Source organism: Tamandua tetradactyla, chromosome X (assembly GCF_023851605.1).
Source record: "Tamandua tetradactyla isolate mTamTet1 chromosome X, mTamTet1.pri, whole genome shotgun sequence".
NCBI classification, from domain to species: Eukaryota; Metazoa; Chordata; class Mammalia; order Pilosa; family Myrmecophagidae; genus Tamandua; species Tamandua tetradactyla.
The window spans coordinates 111,993,452-112,009,263 of NC_135353.1; the positions used below are offsets into that span (position 1 = coordinate 111,993,452).

General features: G+C 39.8%; 1 protein-coding gene across 2 annotated transcripts; it reads right to left on the reverse strand.

Annotated features, from left to right (window-relative positions):
* Window positions 1-3,441: 3,441 nt before the first annotated feature.
* Window positions 3,442-5,654, reverse strand: SPIN2B (spindlin family member 2B). 2 transcript variants are annotated; one of them, XM_077146377.1, is made up of 3 exons: window positions 5,637-5,654; window positions 5,160-5,230; window positions 3,442-4,386 (listed from the first exon to the last, which is right to left on the reverse strand). In XM_077146377.1, the coding sequence occupies exon 3, from the start codon at window positions 4,382-4,384 to the stop codon at window positions 3,608-3,610; it is 777 nt and encodes a 258-aa protein (XP_077002492.1). In that variant the 5' UTR covers window positions 4,385-4,386; window positions 5,160-5,230; window positions 5,637-5,654; the 3' UTR covers window positions 3,442-3,607. The 2 variants fall into 2 exon arrangements, with proteins under 2 accessions (XP_077002492.1, XP_077002491.1); XM_077146376.1 differs by lacking the exon at window positions 5,637-5,654 and having other exon boundaries at window positions 5,143-5,392.
* Between the last annotated feature and the right edge of the window lie 10,158 nt (window positions 5,655-15,812).

Consider the following 15,812-nt stretch of genomic DNA (forward strand, 5'->3'; position numbering starts at 1 on the left):
CAGAATACCCATGAAACCTAACTAGTCCCACCTTGTTTGCCACACAAGCAGGCTGCTATAGTTACAGCTTGCTGTTATACTTTTCCCAAATAAAACCACCTGTGTGGCTCTGTGTTGCAGCATTCTTTTGTTGGAGTGTAAGTAAAAAAAAAAAAAGTCCTGCATTTCATCTGAGTGTCTTTGTGTTCTGCCCTGCCATTCAAAGAATATAAAATCATACTTAATAACATCACATAGTTATAAAACAGTGATGAAAGTGTTTAGTTTTATTTTTTCCCACATGGATAACTAATTAACCCAGAACCACTTTGTGCATAATGTTTTTCAGCATTCATTGAAATGCCACCTCTATTTTGATTCAGGTTTCCTATATGTAAATGTTTCAGGTTCTCTTCTCTGATCCATTGGTATATACATATATGATCTCAATACTTCCACTGTTTCACCCCTACAGACAATCCTCCAGAGTTACGAGAATGACCTGTTAAAATATAAGACAAATCATGTCACTCCTGAGCTGAAAATAACTGACTGGTTCTCATCTCACTCAGTGTAAAAGCCAAATTCCATTCTAGGAACAAGGCCCTTATTATCTGCACTCCCTCATTCCCATTACCTCCCTGGACTTGTATCCTGCTGTTCTTTACCTTTCTCACTCAGCCCCAGCCACAGTCTCATCCTCAGTGTTCCTAAAACATCCCAGCCTACTCTTGCCTCAGGGACTCCGATCTTGCTGTTGCCACCATGCAGAATGTGCATCCCCCAAACAGTCACACAGCTAGTTCTCACTTTGTCTTCAAGTCTTTACACAAAACCATGTTCCCAGTGAAGTCTTCCCAGGCAACTCCATCTCACTTCAGCCTCCTACCTGGTGATTCATTTCCCCAATGATTGCTTTACTTTTTTCTTGCTTATCTCTTGTCAGTATGAAAGTGTTTCATGCTTTATTTATCTTATTTACCGTCTGTCTCCACATTAAAATGAAAGTTCCATTAGGCAAGCTTTTTTTTGTCTTCTTTAGCTTATTACTCTATCATCAGCATCTGTGCCTGGCAAAGAGTCCACCCAAGAAAATAAAATAAATAAATTAAAAAGTGAATGGGGTCAGGTAACACAAAAAGGGGGCTAGGCAGTTTTCCCTGGGTCTAGCCCAAGAATAACAAACAAAAGTACCTCCAGGAACAACTAAGTATTTTATTAGAGTGAAGAAGGCCAGTTGGTGGTACAGGCAACTGGAGATGGCATTCTGAATGTAAAATTGACTGAGCCAGGTGGGTCACAGTGGCTCAGGGGCAGAATTCTCGCCTGCCATGCTGGAGACCCAGGTTCCATTCCTGGTGCCTGCCCATGCAAATAAAATAAAAACAAAAATAGAAAAGAAAAGAAAAAATTGACTAAGCCTATCCTCAGACTTAGCTGCTTGTAATTGTGTTGGAATATGAGCCATAATCATTGGTTTTGCTTTCAGAAGCCAGAAATATAGATTTTCAAAATGTTAAATCTCCCAAGTTTTTAAAGTACCTAATTTAAATAGAAAACAACAACAACAGCAACCAAAAAAACCCTGCGAAAATCAAACAAAATTTGAAGCTGGCTGATAGTGGCCCCTGTTGTGTTTTGCTGAACTAAATTGGGTTATGTTTGACAGAAGATTACTCTCTGCTTTGGTGAATTGGACTTTGCTGGTGTAATTCTTGAGGCAATCAGCATCGGGCCATGTTGGGCAGAAAGAAGAAACTGGAACTCAACTTCTGGGAGCTCCCTGCCTCCTCCCTCCCTACATCCCACTAAGGAAGAGTTAGAGAAACCTGGGCAGTGAGGAGTCACTAACTCTCTTTCTTTGGGGGCAGGTGATATAGGTTAGTGAGGGATGAGAGTGGGGGACCCAGAGAGAGGGTCCTGAGAAGAGAATTCATGAGAAAGACAAGGAAAGGACAAGGAGGAGAAGAGAAAGATGCAGACCCATGCATTGGGACACAGTACTGAGGGCCTTTACTGGGGTTGCCACCCCACTGTGGCACATGAAAGAGTAAGTTACAGAAAAATTATAACTTTCAGACTGATTGGCCAATGGCATCTACCCTCACTTGGGTAAGCAAGAGTGTCTGGGAGGTACTGTGAGGCATGTGGCTACAAGCTTTGTGAGTGTCTAGCCAAAATGGGGTTTCTGGAGACAGGGAGAATCCAATTGATAGAACACTGGGTGGAGCCAACTGTAGTTCCAGGCATCTGCTAAAAGAAGCAATGACCATCAGAGTATACTCCACACCCTTAAGAGAGAAATTAGGCTCAATCCTCTGACAGCCTTACTTTCTAGGAAGGCAAGGGAACAATCCAGGTGGGAGGAAGAACAAGGAAGGGCTGCTGTACCTTGGTTTAGTAACAATTCCATTTTTCTGTATAAAATAATTTCCAAATGCAAAATGGCACATATCTTAACATCTGAACAACCCACAGACCCATTCCCCACAACTACTGCTTAGCCAGTGTAAGGGAAATGAACCAAGATCTTCAAATCCAAGGTTTACTGCACTTTAGTTCCTCCAAAAATGTGAGCCCATAGCCCAACACCTAGGGGGCACCATATTCGTGGGTTTGGGCTGAGAGTTGGGGTTCTGCTAACAGGAGGCAGTGGAACAAACTACCTGAAATAAGAAAAACCTTTTAGGTATAAACTTGGCTTCTGCTTAACCTGCCTGGATTATCCCTGACAAAATGCCTTTCTAAGGAATCCCTAATACAGCAGGCTTCTTTGACAGTTGTCACTTCCTTTCCTCTGTGCACAGAGCCAGGGAGGACAATGTGGATATTGCGAGAAATCAGACTTATCCTTGGGCCTTCAATACCTTATGAGCCAAACTTTCCTTACAACACTTCTGCATTCTCACTCCCTCTTTCTGTCTCTCTTCTCTGCAATCTTCCTCCCTGAGTGTCCCTTCCTTTCTGGCTCCCCTCCCATGCATGACGTTCCCTTCCTGCATTATCTAACCTCTCCCAGATCCCTGTTAACCTGGTGTTTCTACCCTTTGTTCTGGACCCCTTCCTCGGTTCTTTGTGTCTCTACTCTATTTATTCAGTCTGTTTTTCTCTAAGCACCAAGCTCTCACATTCCCGGTTATTCCCCACCCCTTTCCCAGCTGGATATCTCCCCCTAAGTAGATCTCCCCGCCCCTCCAAGTAGCCTCTCCATTTCTGGCCACTCCCCACCTTTTCCTAAGCAGTCACCTCCTCTTCCCCCTCCCCCACCCAGTCCAACTCTAGTTCCTTTCCCTCCCTGCTCTCTACCAAACCAGCTAAGTCCTATTCCATTTTTAGATGGCTGATTATGATACTAGCTTCACTTTATTCATAGACTGAATTTACAGCTGTTCTTTCTTTTCATGCCCCTCCACCAAATACACCAAGTCTTTTCAAGAAGACAAATTCCTTACACACGGCATGTAATGTCCACATAAATTTGTATTTTTCAGAACAAAACAACAGTTATGCTGGCAAAATGACGGGTTAACAGGGACCTTCAAACTTTCAATACACTGAAAAGTAACATTTTTTATGTCTACAAATTATACATTTGCTTCCACAAATTTGCCAAATTTTACCATAACAGTTAGGACTTTTTCACCAAATCATAGACATAGATGTGGAAATCATCATCAAACTTGATGAAATACACAGAGGGTTTGGCTTTAACTTGGTGAATGACCTTGCCTGTCCTTTTGGAGCCATCTTCTTTGGTATATTCCACATGTTTACCTATCAGGCCATCTACAACTCCTTCTGGCTCCCTCTCTGCTGGAGGAGACTCATTGGACTCTGGCATGATACGGAGGTCACCTTCTTTATAATCATCTAAAAGCTGGTACATGTATAAGACAGGATCTTTCTCATAGGTAATATAAAACCAGGCTTTCATGATAGGTGCTTGGGCTAAGACCATCCCCCTCCATTCATCCTTAGAACCATGCTCACCCTCAAACATATGTTCTACAGCTTTACCAATTATGGTATTTGCAAGGCGCACGTCTCTGACTCGAGAAAATGGCACCTTATCAGGAAGGATTTTAAGCTTTAAAATCCTTTCATCTCTATGAAGTTCCAGTCCATAGACACAGTCAATTCCATCATACTTCACCAGATAAAGAGAGGGATTTATAGGCACCTGATCCAGAACGGTTCCTTTCCACTGAGTGATGGGCTCATCACCTTCCTTCCATCCGTGTGAAATTCTGCAACCCACGATGTTCCTGCGGGACTGGGAAGAGGGTCTGCCCCTCTGCTTCTTTGGGAAGGTCTTTTTCTTCCTCATATTTGCAGATCCAGTCTGGCGACCTACAGCTGCCCTGGTTCGCTGCCTTGGGGCTGCCTTTTTGTGGGGGGTCTTCATAACTGCAGGGGGAGGAGAGAGGCTAGGGAGAAATATTCAATGTACTATAACATATTTTTCTCTATATAATGAAATCCCTGTGCACCAGGTGTATCTCTGCTCAAGTTATTCCGGTGTGTCTAGCAGCAATGCTGGATATCATGACACTCTGGGATGTCTGTCTGCAGTGCCCTCCCTCCAGGCTCCTTATCACTATGTGGGAGGCTTTGAGAGGCAGTAGCTCTTGGTGGTCCTGGTGGTTGAGGCCTCTGTTAGAGTGAGCCTGCTCCTTCGCATGGTGTCTTGTTCCTCTGTCGCCATCCTAGTAGCCCCTACAACACACTGATCATTTCTTATCCCCACCCCTTCTCCCCCTTCCCGGCGCCTATCCCCATATCTGTGCATGTAGTCCCTTGTCCCCCTTTCATCGCCCTCTACTCTTCATCCCTCTTGGCTGCGGATCCACTTGCCTACCACCAGGCGCAATTCTCCCTCATATCTTTTTCTGGCCCTCTCCATTCTCCTGATGGGTGCCCACCACAAAGCCATTTCCCTTTCTAGCTACCCTGAACACCAGCCTAGTGTTCTTCGCTCCGCCTCCCCCTTCCCCCCCCCCCCCCCCCCCCCCCCCGCTCACCCTCCCCACTACCTTTTCCAGCCTCTTTCATATCCCATCCTGGTGCCTACTCCAATTTTCCCGCCTGGCACCCACCCATCCCCATCCTCCGGTTCTCTAGCCCAGTGCCCACATTCCCACCGCCCGCGATCTCGGGTCTCACGAGCCCAAATCGGACACCTCTGTGTTGCCTCTGCTGTGAGCCTGCGGCCAAGGAGGATCAGCAGCCGACGAGCCCGGGGCTTCAAAAGCTAGGAGGGGAGGATACGTAAGCGTCTAGGAAGGCGGAGAGGCTGGCGAAGAGGACAGCGGCGGGGTACACAGCGCTCTGCTCGCGCGCCCTCGGCCTCGATGTCGGCAGCGGCGGCCCCTCTGCCACATCGGGATCCTACACACCGCTGCCGCCGCCGCAGTCTCCTCCCTCTTTCCGTAGCGCAGCTTCCTGCACGGAGAGAGGCCTCCCCTTCCTGCCAGACACAGCGTGCCCCCCACCCCCACCCCAGCCCCAGTTCCAACCCCCGCCATCCCCTGGGCCAGAGAGGTGCTCCTGGGTTCTGGCCCCGCCTCTTCCCCGGATCCCGAGGAGCCCGCAAATGCCCCCTCCCTCACGTTTAGAAAAAACCCTTTTCCCCCCCATTTAAGGGCCCCCTTGCTCACCTCCCGCACCTCCACCTCTGCCCCGCCAGCGGTCCTGCCCCATCTGCTTTTCATCTTCCTGGAATTCGCCCTTTCCTTTTACCCCGTGCCCTATGGAGCTATTCTTTACATGCATAACTCTGCCTTTCCTGTCTTTTAAGAGGACTTGGAGTAGGACCAGAGAAATGCGCTAGTGCTCAGTCTGCCATCTTGACCTAGTCTTTACATTAGTTTTCCTAACAGTCACTCCTGGACCACCGTTCTTGAGGATCTTTTTTTTTCTTTTATCCCGTTTGCAAAATAATTGCATGCATAATGTGGATACTGTAATTTTCATAAAGTTGACACGAAGAAGAAAATAATCAACTATAATCCCACTTCCCATTCCCCAGGGCTCACAGCGGAAATATTAACACTTTTTTCTAAGTTCTTGCAAAGCCGGGATCATTTTGCAGATCAGTTGTTAAAAATTCTTTGTAAAATCTTATGAACCACGGTTGTGCTGTTACAAAAAGGAGCAATGTCGTGAGGTATGCAACTATGTAAATGAGCACGTGGGACATTTGGTGAGACAAAATAAACTAGAAACAAAAAAACAACAATGTTTTTCACCTTTAGAAATGCTTATTAAAAGCAGGGACCTAGAATGTAAGCTATTAGAGCAGACACATTAAGTCTGGAGTGGTGATTATTTCTGGATTTTGACAGGCTGTTTTATATATGTAACCTGATATTTAGAGATAAGAATGAAGTCAAACAGGTTGGGGTTAAAGTAATTCAGAACATAGGGACGAGGAAAGCAGTGTCTTTATTTTAGAACCACACATACTCTTTGAGACCAATGGAAGAAAGATTTATTTGATCTGGTACTGGAATTTTCTGTGGTGCATAATCGAATTCAACCTGTTTAGCTCATTTGAACAATTGAAACACAGGAAGCACAAAATAATAAAGAGGTCCTTTAATCCTGATAGATTATTGTAATGCCTGGAAACATCTTAGAGTATATTAAGCAGATAATCAAAAAGTACCCTGAGGGAGGGGAGAAAGAATATGAAACTATTAAACCTTACCATCAGGGAACCCCCTGATACTGTGTCAAACTTTAGGGATATCCAAATCAACAGGCCATGTCCTCGATCATGAGGCTTACTCTTGTGAAGCTTATGTAGGTAGCGGAGAAGCTTAGATTACCTATAGGCATGCTTAAGAGTTACTTCTGGAGGATCTCTGTTGTGGCTCAAATGTGGCTTCAGTCTCTCTAAGCCCAACTCTGCAAGTGAAATCATTGCTTTCTTCCCTATGTGGGACATGATATCCAGGGATGAACGTCTCCCTGGCAATGTGGGAGGTGATTCCCAGGGATGAATCCAGACATGGCACCATGGAATCAACAATTACATCCTGGCCAAAAAGGGGGAAAGAAGTGTAATTAATAAAGTGTCAGTGGCAGAGAGATTTCAAATAGAGTCAAGAGGCTACTCTGGAGGTTCTGCCGACGCAGGCTTCAGGTAGACCTTGCTACCTATCATATCGTGCCAACCCCCAACCAGGATAATTCCAGCTAATCCTAAAGAACACCTAGGGCAATTTATAAGATTCCACAAGGGTTCCAGGCACTAAAGTAACTTTTCAGAAACCTACAACCTCCAGATGGGTCCTTGGTCCAGATAAGTTCTGAAACCTAGCCCAGTCTCCCCAGAACATCAGATAGTTCCACCTCCCTAGCCCATGTTAGTGACAGACCCTTCTGATATCAAAAATTTAGACTTGCCATAGCCCAAACAACCCCAATAAGAGGTATGGAAAGATCAAAGGTGATGGTGGAATTATACAAAGGAGATAGGAATTAACACATGAATGCTGAATCAGTAAATTGATGTCTCTTTTAGACTCCAGTATTTTAGAACAACTATAAGTAAAAACTTAAAATTGTGAAATTGTAACCTATGTCAAAGTCTGAAATATGTTCTACAACTGATTGTGGTGCTGTGCTTTGAAATATATAGCTTTTTTGTGTATGTTATTTTTCACAAAAAAAAGGGAAAAAAGTCGATTGTGATGATAAAAATGTATTTAAGCCCTGTAGCCTCTTATATTCTGGAGCAGCTAAGAGGTAAAATATGAGAGGATCATATGGTAGCTCATGACAAACTCTGGGATCTGTCCTGTAACCACTTATTGAAGAGTGCTTTCAAAACTATTGCTTTTTTATTTCTTTTTTTTTGTATGTATATTATACTATACAATAAAAAAGTTAAAAAAAAGTTCCTTGTAAAATCACTTCAGTTGATTAATATTAGAAGCCCGATATACTATCCATTTAGATATAACACTATTCATTTTGACTCAAGCCTTTAAAAGTAGAAATACTGTATTACCAAGAAAATGTAAGTCCCTCTCTTCAGCCTTAGAGCTAGCAATTATCATTCATTTACTGTTTATCCTAATAATTTTATAGGTTAATATACATTTATATATTTTAATGCAATTTTATTGATATATATGCACACATCATACAATCCATCCAAAGTGTACAATCCTTGGCTCATGGTGTCATCACATAGTTGTGGATTCAGCACCATAATCAATTTTAGAACAACATCATCACTCTAAAAAAAACATGAGGGGTGCAAGAGTGGTTCAATGGTAGAATTCTTGCTTGCCATATAGGAGACCTGGGTTCGATTCCCACCCCATGCACTTCTCAAACAAACAAACAAACAAATGAGAAACCAACCAAACAAAAATTCAACGAATGGTGCTGCAATAAGGGGATACTCACATGGAAAAAGAATGAAATGTGACCCCTGTCATACAGCATACAAAATAAAAAAATTAAAAAAGGAAATGAAAATAAAGAAGAAAACCCAAAGCATCCTAGCATTATCCCCACATTATTGACCTATTATTGGTATAGTTCATTTATTATTATTGATGAAAAAATTAAAATATTACTGTTAACTAGAGTCCAAAGTTTGCAATAAATATATTTTCCCATATGCCACTCTATTATTAACTCCTTGTAATAGTGTCATTAACTTGTTCTAGTTCATGAAAGAACTTTTTATAATTCTATAGTTAATCCCATCACATCCACCAGGAGATTCACTGTGGTGTTAATTCCAGTGTTTTAACCTCCAGCTTTTGTTGTGGTGGCATACACGACGCTAAAGTTCTCTTTTCCACCACACTCACCCACAATTCAGCCCTGTTAATTATACTCACAATAAAATGCTACAGTCACCCCTATAAAATTCCAAGCATTTAAGTTTGATATAGTTAAAAAATCTGTACGTATTAGACAACTGTTCCCCATTCTCTAGCCTTATTCTATCTCATGGAAATTTATATTCTAAATTTTATGTCTATGAATTTCCCTGTTATAATTAGTTCATATCAGTGAGATCACATAATATTTGTCCCTTTTTGTCTGACTTATTTTACCAATCTAATGTCTTCTTCCATGTTTCACATGTATCAGAACTTCATTCCTTCTTATTGCTGAACAATATTCCATCACATGTATATACCACACTTTGTTTATCCGTTCACTGTGGATGGACATGTGGGTTGTTTCCATCTTTTGGCAATTGTGAATAATGCCGCTATGGGCACTGATGTTCAGATATCTCTTCACATCCCTCCTTTCAGATCTTCTAGGTATGTGCTGAGTAGCTGGATTGCTGGGTCATAAGGCAGCTCTATACTTAGCTTCCTGAGGAATCGCCAAACCATCCTTCACAGTGGCTGTACCATTTTACATTCCCACCAGCAGTGAAAAAGTGTTCCTATATCTTCACATCCTCTTTAACATTTGTAGTTTCCAGCTTAACAGCAACCATTCTAGTGAGTGTGAAATGATATCCCATTGTGGTATTTTTATATTTAACAAATTATATTCCATTTATCCCAATATATCAAAATTATTATCATGTTAAAATGTTGTTCTAGTTTGCAAGCTGCCAGAATGTGATATACCAGAACTGGAATGGCTTTTGAAAAGGAGAATTTAACAAGTTACAAATGTACAGTTTTAAGCCTATAAAATTGTCCAAACTAAGGCATCCAGGGAAAGATATTTTAATTTAAAGAAGGTCAAAGAGTCAAGAACACCTCTGTCAGCTGAGTAGTCACATGGCTAACATCTACTGGTCCCTTTCTCCTGGGTTCCATTGCTTTAAACCTCTGTTCCTGTGGGGGGTTCTCATTTTGCTTCTCTGGGGTTGGCTTTTTTTCATACTAAGCTTTGGAGATCCAATGTGTATTTTACACTTACTGCACATTTCAATTTGGAATAGCCATCTTTTGAGTACCCAATAGCCACATGTCACTAGTGGCTAACTGTTTGGACAATGTAGATGTATAGAACACAGTTGAGGGGCATAAGATTGGAGATTTGAAAACCAGAGTGGGGAGCTGTTATAGTTGACATGGAGGATGATGGGAGCTTGGGGATTGAGACAAAGGCACAATTTTCACTGCCAGTTTCTTGCTTGGGCAATTGGGTAGATGTTGGTTTCATTATGAATTGGAGAAGCCAGGAAGAGAAGGTGTTTGGGGGTAAGTGGGTATGGAAGTGTGGGACATAATGGGTTCTGTTTTGAATGTGTTAAGTTTGAGGTACTTAAGGGGCATCTTTAGAAGAGCTGCTATTCAATATCTGTTGTTCCCTTCAAGTTTTGGCTGCATACATGGCCAACCAGAAAAAAATATCCATCTTTTCCAATCTCCCTTATAGCCATATGTAGCTCTGTGGCTAACTTCTGGCCAATGGGTTATAGGCACATGTGCATGTGAATTCTGGAAAATATTTTCAGAAAATAGAAGGCATACCCTCTTACTGTTTCTTCCTGCCTGCTGGAGCCTGAGCAACCATCTTAGATCAAGAGGTAAAAGGTGAGGCTTGAAGGTGGCAGAATAACAGGACAGAAGGAACCTGGGAACCCTGAGGTATTGGAATCATCATTGTAAGCTTGGACTTTCTCCCTTGGACTCCTTTTCTCTTGTTTGGGCCACTTTTTAATTTACGTATATTATTATATATGTAATAATAGCTGCAATTCATTAAGGATTTACAACTTAACAGTCATTGAACAGTCATTGAACAGTTTTATGTGTTTTCACTAGTCCTTGTAACCACCAGCAAGGACAATACTGCAGACCTCTTTTGTTTTACATTTTGATATACATTCCCATGTTTTCACTTCCAGCTTACCTTCTGTTGACATACATGACTCTAAACTTCCCTTTTCTATCACATTCACCCACAATTCAGCACAATTATACTCATAATAAGGTGCAGCAATCACCTCTATCCATTTCCAAACATGTAAATTTAACATAGTTAAAAGTTCTTCACGTATTAAGCAATGACTCTCCATTCTCCAGCCTCATTCTATCTACTGATAACCTATATTCTAGATTTTGCACCTATGAGTCTACATATTATAATTAGTTCATATAAGTGAGATCACATTTATCCTTTTGTATCTGACTTATTTCACTTAACATAATGTCCTCAAATTCATCTCCATATTGTCACATGCTTCAGGACTTCATTCCTTCTTACTGCTAAATAATAATCCATCATATGTATATACCATATTCTTCTGTTGATGGACACTTGGGTTGTTTCCACCTTTTGGCAATTGTAAATAATGCCAGTATGAACATCAGTGTGCAAATGTCTGTTGCATCACTGCTTTCAGATTTTTGGCCTATATGTCAAGTATCAGGATTGCCGCCTTGTAAGTCAAGTCTATACTTAGCTTCTTGAGGAATAGCCAAATCATCTGCCAGAGCAGCTGTACAATTTTACATTCCCCCCAGCTGTGAATGAGTGCTCCTAATTCTCCACATCTCCAACATTTTTAGTTTTATATTTTAAAACTAAAATGTTTAAAAAGGGCCATTCTAGTGGATGTGAAATGGTATCTCATGGTTTTGATTTGCATTTCCTTAATAGCTAATGGAGCTGAGCACCTTGTCATGTGCTCTTTTATTCTATTGTATTTCTCCTTTGAAAAATGTCTATTCATATTTTTTCCCTATTTTTAACTTTAGTTGTTTATCTCTTTATTATTGAATTATGGGATATCTTTATATATTCTGGATATCAAACACTGATCAGATATGTGGTTTCCAAATAGTTTCTCCCATTAAGTTGGCTGCCTTTTCACCCTTTTGACAAAGTCCTTTGAAGAATAGACTATTAAATTTTGAGGAGGTCCCATTTATCTATTTTTTCTTTTGTTGCTCATGTTTTGGGTGTAAAGTCTAAGAAACAACTGCCTACCACTAGACCCAGAAAATGATTCCCTATAATTTCTTCAGGATATTTATGACACTGGTTCTTATATTTATATATTTTAAGCATTTTGGGTTAATTTTCATATAGGATGTGAAAAGGGGGTCCTCTTTCATTCTTTGGGATATGAATAGCCAATTCTCACAACATCATTTATTGAAGAAACTGTTCTGTTCCAGTGTAGTGGGCTTGGGAGCCTTATAAAAAATCAGTTGAAAATAGGTCTGAATGTCTATTTTTGAACTCTCAGTTCAATTCCATGGATTGTTATGTCTATCTTCTTACCAATAACATGCTATTTACACCACTGTGGCTTTATAATATGCTTAAAGGTCAGGAAGCATAAGACAGCCCAATTCATTCCTCTTTTTAAAGATGTCTTTGGCCATTCCAGACCCTTAACCCTTCCAAATAAATCTAATAATTAGCTTTTACAGTTCTGCAAAGCAAGTGTTGAAATTTTCACTGGTATTGCATTGAATCTGTAGATCAATTTGGGTAGAATTGATATCTTAACAACATTTAGCCTTACCATCCATGAAAATGAAATGTCTTTCCATTAGTTTAGGTCTTCTTTGATTTCTTTTAGTAATGCTTTGCAGTTTTCTGGGTACAGGTTAAGTTTATTCTTAGATATTTGATTCTTCTAGTCATTATTACAAATGGAATTTGATTTCCTCCTAAATAGCTCAGTACTTGTGTATATAAACATCTCTGATTTTTGTGTGTAGATATTGTATCCCACCACTTTGTTGTACTTGTTTATTAGCTCAAATAGCTTTCTCAAGTTTCTTTAGGTTTTTTGGGGGGAGGGGGAGGGTATTTTCTGCCTATAGGATCAGATCGTCTTCAAGTAGTGAAAGTTTTACTTCTTCCTTTCCAATTTGGTTACCTTTTATTTATTTTTCTTGCCTAGATGCTTTAGCTAGAGCTTCTAGCAAAATGTTGAATAACAACAATCATGACGGTGGGCATCCTTGTTTTTTTCTTGATCTTAGAGGGAAATATTTCAGTCTTTCACCATTGAGTATTATGTTAACTGTAGGTTTTTTATAGATAACTTTTGCGGTGTTAAGAAAGTGTTTTACTTTGAAAGCTGCCAGAAGGTGATATACCAGAAATGGAATAGCTCTTTAAAAAGGGGAATTTATTAGGTTGCAAGGTTGCAGGTCTATGGCCATGAAAATGTGAAAATTAAGGCACCAACAAGAGGTTACCTTCACTCAAGAAAGGCTGATGGAGTTCGGGGTGTCTCTCTCAGCTGGAAAGGTACATAGTGACGTCTACTAGCTTTCTCTGCCAGCTTCTTATTTCATGAACCTCCCCTGGGGGAGTTTTTCTTCTTCATCTCCAAAGGTCTCTGTTTGTGTGGACTCTGTTGGCTCTGTTTGCTCTTAAACTTTTTCCAAAATTGTTCCCTCTTAAAGGGCTCCAGTAAGCAGCCCCACCTTGATTGGGTGGAGGTATATCTCCATGGAAGCCATCTAATCAAAAATCACCACCCACAATTGTGTGGGTCACATCTCCAGGGAAACAATAAAAAAGTTCTGACCCAGCAATATTGAATGAGGATTTAAAAATTTGACTTTTCCAGGGTACACAAGAGATTCAAACTGGCACAGGAAGTTTCCTATGATTCTTACCTTTCAATGTGTTTTTATCAAGAAAGGATGCTGGATTTTGTCAAAGCATTTTCTGCATCAATTGAGATGATCATGTGGTTTTTCCCTTTCTTTGTTAGTGTGGTGTATGACATTAATTGATTTTCACGGGTTGAACTAACCTTAAACACCTGGAGTAAAACCCACTTGGTCATGGTGCATAATTCTTTCAATGTGCTATTGGATTCAATTCGCAAGTATTTTTAAAGGATTTTTGCACCTATATTCACTAGAGAGATTGGTCTGTAGCTTTCTTTTCTTGTAGTATCATTATGAGGCTTTGTTATTAGTGTGATGTTGGATTCATAGAATGAGTTAGGTAACGTTATCTCTTTTTCAATTTCTTGGAAGACTTAGCAGGCTTGGTATGACTTCTTCTGGCATATTTGGTAAAAATTTGCCTATGAAGTCATATGGTCCTGGGCTTTTCTTTGTTGAGAGGTTTTGCTTTTGTATATTTTATTGAGATATAGTAACTTATCATTTATTTCATCCAAAGTCTGCAAGTATATAATCAATATCTCATGGTTTCATCGCTTAGTTGTACAATCATCATCACATTCAACTTTAGATCATTTTCATTTTTCCAAAAAGAAAATTATTTGATAGGCACAAAAATAAAGAAAACCCAAAATATTCCATATCCCTTATCTCCCGTATTTTTGATCCTTAGCATTGGTGTGATACACTAGTTACTGTTGATGAAATAATTTTAAGGTATTACTCTTAACTATAGTGCATAGTTTGCAATAGATGTTTTCCTCCCATACCACTCTATTCTTAACTCTTTATGCCAGTGTTGTACATTGGTACCAGATCATGCAAGAACTTTATTTAAATTTTTAGTTTTAAAAGGTGACATATATGACTCTAAACAATTCCTTTTAACCAAATTCAACTATAACACAATACTATTCCTTATATTCCAATAATGACCTACCCTCACCCTATATCTATTTCCAAACACTTTAAGTTCTACCTTGTTATACATTTTGAACATATTAGGTTACCATTCCCCTTTCTCTTGTTTCTGTTTATTTCTAAGTATTCTATATTCTACATTTTAAGACTCTCAGTTTACATATTCTAGTGAGTTACATTAATGAAATCATGCTATGTCTGTCTTTTTGTATCTGACATATTTCAATAAACATTATGTGTTCAAAATTCATGTACGTTGTTGCACGCTTCAGACCTTATTTCTTTTTACTACTAAAAATATTCCATCATATGTATACATTACATTTCGTTTATACATTCATCTATTGATGGGCATTTGGATTGTTTCTATCTTTTGCCACTTGGGAGCATGTTGCTATGAACATCTGTATGCAAATGTCTATTCATGTCACTGCTTTCAGATCTTCTGGTCATATACGAAGTAGTGGAATTGCCAGGTCAAATGGTGGCTCAATATTTCGTTTTCTGAGGAATCACCAAACTGTCTTCCACAGGGGCTGTACCATTTCACACTTTCAGAAGCAGTGAATAAATGTTCCTACTTCTCCACATCCTCTTCAACACTTGTAGTTTCCTGTTTGTTTAATAGCAGCCATTCTTATAGGTGTGAGATGATATCTTATTGTGGTTTTTATTTGCATTTTCCTGATAGCTGATGAGGATGAATGTCTTTTCATGTGCCTTCTAGCCATTTGTATTTCCTCTTTGGAAAAATGTCTATACATATATATTTGCCTATTTTATAATTGAGTTGTTTGTCCTTTTATCATTGACTTGTAGGATTTCTTTGTGTATGCAGAATATCAAGCACTTATCAGGTATTTGGTTAACAAATATTCTCTGTTGGGAGGTTTTTGATGGCCAATTCAACCTCTTTACTCATGATATGTTCATCAAAGTCTTCTATTTCTTCTTGAGTCAGTGTAGATTGTTGTGTGTTTCTGAAATTTTCCATTTTGTCTATGTTGTCTGGTTTGTTGGCATACAGTTATTCATAGTAAACTCATGATCTTTCTTATTTCTTTAGGTTCCATGACAATGACTTCCCTCTCTTTTCTGATTTGATTTGCATCTTCTCTTTTTTTGTGTTGTCAGTCTAGCTTGGGGTTTGTCTATTTTATTGATCTTCTCAAAGAAACAATTTTTTATTTATTTGTTCTGCTGCTTTATTGCTCTTCATTTCACTTATTTCCACCCTAATCTTTGTTATTTCTTCATTCTTCTTGCATTGGGATTATTTTGTTGTTTTTCCACTAATTTCCCCCG

Bases quoted from the DNA above. Each gene is read 5' to 3' on its own strand.
- SPIN2B (XM_077146377.1), bottom strand. From the start codon at position 4,384: ATGAAGACCCCCCACAAAAAGGCAGCCCCAAGGCAGCGAACCAGGGCA.